Raw genomic sequence first — 10639 nt, forward strand, 5'->3', positions numbered from 1 at the left:
TTTTGTCAACGTAATCAACATGACCCACTTAGTGCGGACTCTTCGTTAATACGGATGGGGCCATGGTTCTCTCACAGACCGTACTGACGTTGGAGTTCGCCTCCGAGCCCCTCAAAAACGAGAGGAGTTTAGGTCTTGGTTTAAAGTCAGTGTTAGGTCTGCTGTTGGGGCTATTAGAAAACAATTGGGGATAAAATCAGTGGTTCAGATGAAAACTTCCAGTGTATCGGTTAATGCGAATTCCAGATGCCAGGAAATTTTTGCTTGTGAAATCCAGAATCCAGGCTTGGAGTCCGGAATTCAGCTCAAGGAATCTGCAATCCCACTAACGATTGGAATTCGGAATCCAAGTTTCACTGAAAAGAAATCCGGATACAATGCCTGGAATCCAGAAGCCAATTTTGTCGTGCATTACCTTTCATTGGGCGAGTAAAATACAAGAAGTACAAGTTTCGTTCCTCGTAAGGGAATCCAAGACAATCTTGGATTCTGAATTCCACTCTTTGTCAGCGGAATTAACGTTGAATTCTGGATTTCAATCGTTAGTGGAATGCAGGATCCGGCAATATCGTCGGCTTAAATGATCGACAAAACTAGACCATTATTTTTGGAATTCAGTTGATACGAAGGCATGAATAGCGAATAGCACTGCATAGCCCCATTTAAAAGAGTCGTCAGTATTTTACTATTCTTACGAGCCCTATATGAGTCATGCCTTAACAACCACATGCAATTTAACGGTTCTTAATTAAATGGACCTTAACTGCTCTGGGAAGTGTCTCTAGCTTTCTTGTGTATATCCCTAGAAGCCGGGGTCTAAATTTAACACAAGCCGGGAGGCGGGAGAGCTAAAGAGTAACAAAATAAGCCTTTCAACTATAGTTATAGTGGGGTTAACTGTCAAACGTCAATTGCCTAAAAGACTTTAATTTTAATTTAAACTTTAACCGCCACAAGCTGTATTTTGACTCCTACCGTAAGAGCAGGCCCTCCATATTATATGATCTTCTTGAAAGACTCTAATGTGTTTTGGTAGAGTTAAAAGCCTACACAGAACGGCAGTTCCGGCACTTGAGCAAAAGCAATCAATATTTTAATTCAGCCGGAATTTAATTACTGAGATGTTTTCAAGATACAATAGATCGTCTAGCTGTTCAGATCCTCGGTTAGCATGGTGTTAACGCAGTACTGAAAAGGTTTCTTCAGTTACGACCTCTGGACCACTGTTATTTCAAAACTGTTATCTGGTCTTATCTTTATAATCAAGCCCTCTTCGTTTTCAACCGGATCTGAATCGGTATTGACCCACGCGGAGTACACACTGCTGTCTACACACAGCCGATTATAAGTACAAGCATTAGCTAGATTTCAGCGCCTTTTTCTTACAGCCTCGCAGCATCTCAGCTGAAACTTAACAGTTGAACATTGCTTGGGAAAAAAGCATATGCCTAGTAGACTGAGCCCCCAAGCCGATCAAGAAAAGCTTTTGTATATCCCCATTGTTTCCGCACCATTAAGGGTCTTTATCAGACCAATTTGCCTTGAAAAACAGTGGGCAAACTTAAACAATCTCGGCGGTATTAGATAGCTCTCAGCTTGTGCAATTAGTTCATACCACATGATATTGATAATGAAACCTCAGCATTTGTTGACGTGGGCTGACTGAAAAAAACAATTTACTGAGAAAAATAGACCAACCCGGCTTCTCACATTACCGATGGTCACTTTCGTCAGTTTGCAGTCTTCCATCTACTTAAGTTTTTCTTTTCGTCTTGTACATAGGCATCAACAATTTTTTAAAAAGGCAAGAGTTTGTTAATGCAAATATACGAATAAAATCTACTGAGCTACTTCCCTGTTGTACTATTTATTACGCTGTACAAGGATGTTCTAACTTTTGAATCTGTCGATGAAATCCTTAAGTGTGACCATTCAAATGAAAGCTACTGAGCTTCTTTCCCGTTGTACCATATTTATTATGCTGTACTAGGTGGTTCTAACTTTTGAGTCTGTGGATTAAATCCTTTAGGGTGACCATTTTATGAATTATGGTATAAAAAGGCCTCTGAGCAGTATTTTTCGAAAGCGCACTGCATGAGTGTTTATCAGGGCACCCGTACAAGATGGCTCTATCAGACTTACAAGTTAAACTCCTGACTCTTTGGGTGAAATTCTTAAACGGCTTTACTGAGCAGTACTTTTATAGTTGACATTTATTATGCTGTAATAGGTGGTTAGAACTATCTGAGTCGGCAGGACTAAATGATCATACAGCGAGGCAATCTAACTGAATTCAAAACAGAGCAGCCATTAATTATTCCATAGCTACTGTTCGGTGTTAACACTCTGCGAAATTAAAGTTGAAAAAGGTTTCTAGACAAATAAGACTAAAGAAAAATGCAAACCCTAGTACAACTTGAAAATACCAGCGTTAATTCTTCAAAACAAGATCGAACGCTGTCAGCAGCTTCTCGGGAGTTTTATTCAAAGCTCTTTGTTCACTGTTTATTCTAAATCCCGTGGTTGTCTTTCACAAAGTACAATTGTAGATCTAGAGAGGGGCGTATTGTTCCCTCAAACAACAAACGCATCGGAATATAAAAGCACTTTTACTCGGTCAAGCGTTAGTAATTAACTGCTCCGTGGTCGCCAGGCGAGCGAACAAAGGCCTTAGATAAACAGGTTAACACCGAGCCGTGGGAAAGTTTGCGATTGTTTAAAATATGTACATTTTAACGAGTTGATCATGTATAGGTATTCCGAGAAATCTAGGAACTTAGAAACTGCTCGAGTCAGTATAAAGTTATATCTGCGTTTTCTTTGAATGCATTTGATGTTATGTTATATAAGTATGTCAAAGTTGTTGTCAAAATGGACCCTCTTTGTCTTGGCGAAATCTTTTGTCCTTAGTTAGAGGGCAAAGCGTATTTACCCTGTAGAATTTTTTACACGCTTTGCTCGTCTGTCCACCTTACACAAGTCGTTCCGATAGAGTGATTCCCTGAGGTCTGATTGGATAATTCAACAATGCATATTCTATTTTCTTTTCATGACACGTGCATAGCGTAAGTGCGGATGATGTCCCCGTGCGATGCCCAATCAACAAGTCGGAAATTACTTAACATAATATCATTTAATTTACTTATTTATAAATCGTTGTCTTATGGCAAGGAGACGTATAGCTGTTCAGGAACTTGTGGGTTACTTATTCTTCTTCTAGTTAAAAAATGAAACGCTCATTCAGCGAGATTAATGATTCCACGGAGGGGGATTTTTTCAAGGGAGGCGAGAACGAGTGAGTAGTGTTTTTAAAGGTCTCCAGTCACTTTGATGCTCCTTAAACGTTGATTAATGAGCTCTTATCTTTTATCGTTTCAAGTTCCGACGGTGTGGAGAATGAGCTCGAGAATCCTGAAACAAGGGCGAGGAAGAGAAGGCGAGGAGTAAGTCAAAACGAAAATATCCTTTTTTATGGGTGGTAAATTCCCAACGTTTTAACAAAATGGTTTCGTTTTCAGCAAATTGAAAAGAAGAGAAGAGATAGAATAAACAGTTCTCTTGCGGAGTTACGGCAGTTGGTTCCGGCCGCGTTTAAGAAGCAGGTGGGTTATCAGCTAAAATTGATCAGCTTCAATTTCAACAACTTCTCTGACACGCGCAAAATCATTGATACGGCACGTCCAAACTTTCTGGAGAAAAAAGAGACACAAAAAAGACTTTACTACACCATTGCCAGATGATGTTAATTAAAATGTAACAGAAGCTACTAGAATCCGGGAAAACACTCAGGAAATTTGTAGGAATTTTCCGCCTAAAGCGCAATATCATTATCTCTTTAGCGGCTTCAGTCATGAACGATCGGTACTTAGTTAAAAAATTATCTTTTCGCAGGGATCTACTAAATTAGAAAAGGCGGAGATATTGCAGCTGACCGTGGAGCACCTCAGAGACTTGAAATACGGAGCTGAACACACCAGAGGTGAGAGAAGAGACATTCGGTTGACGGTGAAATTTTTAAGTCGTGTTTTGATAATATTGCTAGAGGCTACATATATCAGCTTTTGTGGTTTTTATTCATTTTCCGGCAGCGCGCAAGCTAAGATGAAAACTTAATGGGCGGAGTGGACAGTTGAGTTGTAAAGCTTTGCGTAAAGCGCACAGATAAACAATAACTACTCCTAAAACTGCGCTTTCCGAGATACCAATATCCAAGGATTTTCATGGTTTCGCGTTTAACTTTGCGAGACTGTGCTAAAACGATGGTGTTCTTCTGATCATGATATCGCAAAGGGATAATGCCAGCATCTGGGTTTATAAGCACGAGAAGAGTCATTCATGATTATTCATTTCACATTTTGCCCTTAGGTCTCGCTATGACACGCGCCGTCGAAGAACGCATTACAGGGCATCAGGAATGCATACCTGACAGCCATCTGAGCTTATCAGCGCCGGTGGAGACCGCGGAAACCGCACACGTCTCACCAACGTCCTCTACAAGGCGGCAAATCGTTAACAAGATTAACTGCCTCGCCGCCCTACCGGGCGGTCACAATGGAATAAACCCGCCTAAGACGGGGCTAACACTGTCCACAATGGAAACGGACAAACAGTTATGTTCATCAACTCAGACTTTCACTACATTGCCATTAAATGCAGGCCGAAGCGAAGTGTGCGAGATGTCTCAGGCACGGAAGATACGGGATTGGGGACTGACTGTGGCCTTTAATTACCCCTCCGTTCTCCCTCTTCAAAGACCGGGGCTTGGAAATGTTCTGCAGACCCCTTTAATTCAAGCGGGGCCCCTAATCGACTGGTCAATGTCGCTAATAACCAAAACTAACTACTCTGTCCCTTTTCCTTCTTCCTGGTCTCCTTAAAAGAATCTAGAGTCACAAGTAAGACTTTGCGTTCAGAAAATGAGCTGAAATATTCATGACATGTGAGTCCCATATTAAAAATATGTGGAAGCTAGTTCATCACCTTAAAGTAGACAGAAAACAAGTTCTTTATCATGGTGTATGCTTAAGAACAGGACAAACTAAAGTTATACTGTACATATTACCGGGGATTACAGGTTTTTAGAAAACTAATGAGTATGAGTATTTGATTAAAAAACTTTAAATCTTGATCAAAGAAACCTCTTTGTTTGTTATTAATCAAGCGGGCCTTCGCTTCCTAAGTAAATAAGCTTTTTCTTTCTCTTGTATTAACCAGTTTGATTATTGAATACTAGAGATATTTACTAAATTAGCTGAGCCTGTTTTCTTATAACAATAAAGGTATTAGAAATATTTCTCAGTCGTTTACAATAAAGGTGGCTTTAGAAGATTAATAACTAAAAGGAAAATTCAACCGTCACAATGCTGTGCGCTATATGGAGTTATCTAAAGTTTCGACAGCATTTGCGTTAAAAATGCGCCAATATTGCACGACTACTCTCTGGGCGGTCTTGATAAGAACTGCTATTTAAAGGTTATATACCTAGCCGAAAACATTGAATTAACACTGAATGAAAAAGAAAAAAAAGGAAAAAAAGAAGAGGTGAATAAGGGATAGATAAAAATTTGCAATTACCGATGAAACTTCGCATTAATATTTTATAGATATATATTTTTTCAAAACAAAATACGGTGTTTTCCCCTTTTTGTCACAAGCTTCCCTCGGACGTTCTTCATTACTTGGAGTTACCCTCCCTCGTGTTTACAAGATCTCTTACAAGGCATTCATTTTTACGCCTAAGTCAAATAACTAGGGAAATTTTCCACATTCCCTTTTTAAAAAATCGTAATCAACGTTTCTGACAATTGATCGCTATTTCTATCCATAAATTAAGGCTCAAAGGCGATTGACATTGCCTTCAATCAGGAGTCCAACTACTGCAACTAGGTATCGCTTAGTTATTGATGAAAGGGATTATGTGCGGTAACATATGTACCAGTGTATTACTGAAAAAAAGCATGTAACGCAAGAGTAATATTAGAGTGACCTTCGTAGAAAGACGAAAACAACATCAGATAACTTAATTGCTTTGTTTTGAATTTTTTTGGGTGAATTTTCATCCGTTTAAGGTTGTAAACTCATACTTGGGTGGCCTGTGGCTTGGAATTAGGCGCGCGAACACGGAAAAGGACTGGGTTGGAATTTACACTGTCAGAATTTCAAGATGGCGGCTGGGGAAGCGATTGAACTTAGCCAACTTCCAATCCCTCATTTGGAGAATCTAAGGTCTCAATTAGAAGAGGCAAGTTGTTTTAACTTAGATGAAATCTCAGGGTAAACCCTACGTATACCATGAGCTAATCCTGAGTTGTTTTTAGGAGGTAAAATTGCTTGGAGATTCCATGGCTCAGTTAAAGGTCGCCCAGCAAAAGTTTGGAGATTCTAAAGAAAATGTAAAGAAAATGAACAACAAGGAATCAGGTGGGTTTGGTTATAACTTCTTTTATCTAATCGCTCTTTTCCCATACAAGTTGTTTGATTTGCTTGATTTTTTTTTATTCCCGATCACTTATTTTACAATTTTTTAGGAAAAGATATACTTGTGCCATTAACAAGCTCTGTATCCTTTTTGCTCCTTTTGCGTTGAACATTAAATGTATACTTTCTTTTTACATAAGTAAAGAAATAAATATGTAACTGATTACATTTTTAGAATACCTAGCCTGAGAAAACAGTCACGATTTCGTGACTCCATCGCTGGTTCCACCGCGAAATATTTAAGTCTGAGGAACGGGTGCAGAAGTTCCGATGCTTCCAATTAGTTGCATCAAATTTTAAAGCAATCAGAAGCTTTACTCAGATCTGCAGTGTAGTGATGTGTCATCAGTATGGAATTTCTGCTCTTGTTCCTCAGATGCCATTTCGTGGGGGTGAGGAAAAAAAATAGACCCCCCATTTTGGACTGGGTCGAAAATGGTTTACTGTTAAGTCGCCCGAAAGTCATCTCGCCCAAAATGTTTAGTCAAGTCACCCGAAATGCTAAGTTAAATGTGGGTTGAAATTTTATCATGCACAACAATATCCTAGCATCTGTATTACCATTTGCTGCGCTTGTTTCTTCTGATCAACGATTATAGAACGACATATATTACTCGTTTATCATGCTTGTCTTGTTGTTAATCAAGGGTTACACATTTATAGTGCTTGTTTGTCTCATCGAGATATATAGCACACCCTTTTTTTAAAACAAAAATTAACTTTGTTTCTCTGTGTACTTCACCTGATAAAATTCGAGCAACATGACTGCATTTTGGGCGACTTAACTTGGGCTTCAGGCGAAATAACCTCGGGCATGATGACTTTCGGGCGACTTGACCAGTTACCTCCAAAATACAAGTAGCTCGTGGCATTTTTTTTATCCAAACCATCTTCCCCTTTTGTCCTCTGAAAAGCAAATGAAAGGAGAATGCAAAATCCCACATTCTTGGTAAACTAGGAACAAAATACCACTAAATCATCAGTGGTTAGAACTGTCACGTGCTACCCTCATTAAATAAAGCTATCTGTATATATCTTTGTAAAGACTATTTTATGTTAAAAATAAATAAATACATTATTTCATCCTTGAGTCACCTTAGATGTATGTCCCCGGAACACTTGAAAATACTGAATCTGTTTTAGTGAATATTGGAACCGGCTACTTTGTAGAAAAGGTAATGATTATTTTCAGGAATGTGAATCTTTTAGTTTCTTTTTTCCTTGAAGCCGTGGTTTAATGTTTGTAAGTTTACGTTTTGGAATAGCCTACATAGCAGGTATCAAAGGGTTAGGGAATCAGGAGCCCAGGGGGGTGGGCGTGGGGGTACTCCAGATTTTTTTGGGTTTGAAATGTTCAATTCCGGGATTTTTTGGGTAGTAGAATTTGGCAAGTATTTTTTCGGGTGGCCTGATTTAAGTAGGGATTTTTTTTAGTGATTCAGAACATGATAGTGCCTGCGTGTCCCAGCCGCGTCATTTTGCGATTTAAATACAACCAATTTTGTTTTCGTTTCTGGAGATTTTTAAGGCTCAGAAATTCAGCATGGGATTTTTTTTGTGGTTAATTTTTGGTCCAGGAACTTTTTGGGGGGTTTTGTTTGAAGCCCTAGGGATTTTTTTTGGTTTTGATATTTGGCCCCATTCAATCCTCCCTGTCACTTGAAATCCGAAGTTCCCCCCACCCTTCCCCCTGGGGTTTGGAGAAGGCAAAAAGGAAGTCTTTTCTCTCCCTCCCCAGTTTTTGCACCTGTGAGGCAGTCTGTTTTGGAAAAGTGTGAGTTTACATCACATCTAGTTGATTATCGATAATTCTTAACTTTACTTATTATTTGTTTTGTCTCTCATCTAGGGACTAAAAGAAGCTGAGCAATATTTTGGTAGAAAAGTTGATCTAGTAACCAAACAGCTGGAACTCCTTCAACCAAAATTACTTGAAAAACATAAACTAAAACAAGGTAGGTAGGAAACTCAAAGATGACAGTGGGTGTCATCCATTCAACAATAAATTCTGGTTTCAAATCAAGAAAGTTCAATGTGTGAAATGAAACATGTCACAGGTTTTTTAGTTGTTTAAAAATTTCAAGGATTTTTTTTGCAGCATGTTCTTGACAGTTGAGTCCATTCTGGATGGCTTCTCAAACTCGAAACAATTCCTCAAAGTTTTGTAAAATTTACCATTCATTCTATGAGTTTTGAAATTTTTGCCAAATGGCTAGTTCCCAGTGACATTTATTTTATTTAACTTTTAGATATGTCATATATCAGTGGCTATTTAAAAATTCTGAAGATGTCATGGTACAAATTGACCTTCTGCCTATGCATAAAGTCATGTTGAATAAGTTAGACAGTTTCAGAGGCCAAAAAGATTAATTTTTTCTTTAATTTTATAAAATGTACACCTGCCCTGTTACCCTAGCTGCAAGCAGTGGTTTCTTTAGGCCAGACGCTACGCTATGTCCTGTTGAATTAAAGCAAAGTTTGTTTGAAAAAGGATTCTTTTGAAGAAGGGCAATTATTTTTGTTATAAATTATTTGAAGTTAGCAATGACTGTCTGTTTCCTGTATAGTGAGATAACTTAATTTATTTAAAGACACTTCTTGAGAGACCAACAATCCTTTTTTGAAAACCAAACAAGTATAAAAATTGCCTTTTCTCTTTGGAATTTTGTGTTAAACAAACGTATTGTGAATATGTCAGAAATTGCTATGCACATGTAAATATGGATGCCAATGCCCCCTTGACATCCCATAGTGGTTTTTAAATTCATTGAATTGACTATGGCTTTTTTTGTGTCACTTTGCAGCTGTTCAAGACATGTTGAATATGAAGGTGCAAGCTCAAATCCAGTCTCAGCTAGGTGGAATTCCTGCAAAGACTTAAACATGTTCTCAATTTTCTCTGTCAAAGTGACTTGTATTGCAAAGCTCTTGGACTCACAAATCCTGCTTTAACTTCACTTTTGTTGTTTGGATCTACAGTGTACAAGGAAGATAATGTTAACTTTCACAAGACTCCAAACTTGTAACGGAAATTCTGATTTTCCCCCACACTGAGAATAGAGGCTTTATTCTCAGTAAATTGTTCTAGACATTTTCTCAAAAATCAACTGGTCAAAACTGCTTCTTTCCATATGCGGTGTAAGGACATTACTTCTTTGCAAAAGATGGAAAACGTTTATTTAAACACTGCATTTGTTATCCAAACAAGCTTTTGCTCTGTAAAATACAACAATCTATCCAGAAAAAAAAAACATGAAATAGCCAGTTTACCAATAAAGAGTATGTCTAAATTAATTCTTGACATTTGACTAAATCTTCATTTTTTTCAACACCCACCAAAAATAATTTGGTTTCAGACTATCAGCACTTGTTCGAGATTGTTAGTTTGTTACTCCACCTTATTAGGGGACAAAAACAAAAATTAATCTATATTTTACTAATTGACCTAGCAGCAAAAAAATTTGAGAGAAATTTAGTTCTATAAATTAATGATTTATGCCTGATCTTATAATTTTCACAAATTGAAAACAGGCTCATGGGTGTAGCGTGAGAGTTTGAAGGGGTATGCACAAAAAGAAAAGTTACATGACGTGGAGGACCAGACCAGGTGGGCCGGTCTGGGGGCATGCTCCCCCCCTGGCTCCCCCCCTGGCTCCCCCCCTGGCTCCCCCTAGACAATTTTTAAATTTAGGGTCTCGGAAATGCCATTTTCTGCGTTTGTCACGGGACATTTTCAGTAAATAAATACCAGGGAAGCAGCTAGTTGTTTATTTTACACATCTCTAGTGTTATGGAATGATAACAGGATAAAGGAAATACTAACATAACAACACCAATATCATGCGAAAAATTTATCAGTCATCCCAATTTAAAGATAAAAATGTTCTCAGGAAATGGAAACAAAAAGTTTCCAGATCTTATCTGTACGCATGGGCATTTGTGCATATATGGATGGTACGCTCCTGAGGTTACTAGTAACAATAATACACTAACTAGTGTGAAAAGAAGGGCAATGTCCATAGAATGTTCAGAGAAAAGCTCTGTTGGTTCCAATGAAACATTTTTCACTGGTTCTACTATCTGTGATGAAATGAGGAAGGTAAAGGACTTTTTCCTGTGTGCTCACGTTTTTCTTTTTCTACCATTAATGGATTAACAAATA

The 10639-nt window shown here is 38.3% G+C and overlaps 2 protein-coding genes across 2 annotated transcripts; both read left to right on the forward strand.

Annotated features, from left to right (window-relative positions):
* Positions 1-3147: 3147 nt before the first annotated feature.
* LOC140929339 (protein deadpan-like) lies at positions 3148-5274 on the forward strand. The gene is made up of 5 exons (XM_073379138.1): positions 3148-3295; positions 3380-3443; positions 3519-3602; positions 3892-3979; positions 4366-5274. The coding sequence occupies exons 1-5, from the start codon at positions 3228-3230 to the stop codon at positions 4875-4877; spliced, it is 816 nt and encodes a 271-aa protein (XP_073235239.1). The 5' UTR covers positions 3148-3227; the 3' UTR covers positions 4878-5274.
* An 874-nt stretch (positions 5275-6148) lies between these two features.
* LOC140929340 (prefoldin subunit 5-like) lies at positions 6149-9778 on the forward strand. Its single transcript, XM_073379139.1, has 6 exons — positions 6149-6241; positions 6318-6420; positions 6528-6559; positions 7578-7652; positions 8327-8432; positions 9282-9778. Exons 1-6 carry the CDS (start codon positions 6164-6166, stop codon positions 9356-9358), a joined length of 471 nt encoding a protein of 156 aa, XP_073235240.1. The 5' UTR covers positions 6149-6163; the 3' UTR covers positions 9359-9778.
* Positions 9779-10639: the final 861 nt, after the last annotated feature.

The sequence above is a fragment of the Porites lutea genome, chromosome 3 (genome assembly GCF_958299795.1).
Source record: "Porites lutea chromosome 3, jaPorLute2.1, whole genome shotgun sequence".
NCBI lineage: Eukaryota > Metazoa > Cnidaria > Anthozoa > Scleractinia > Poritidae > Porites > Porites lutea.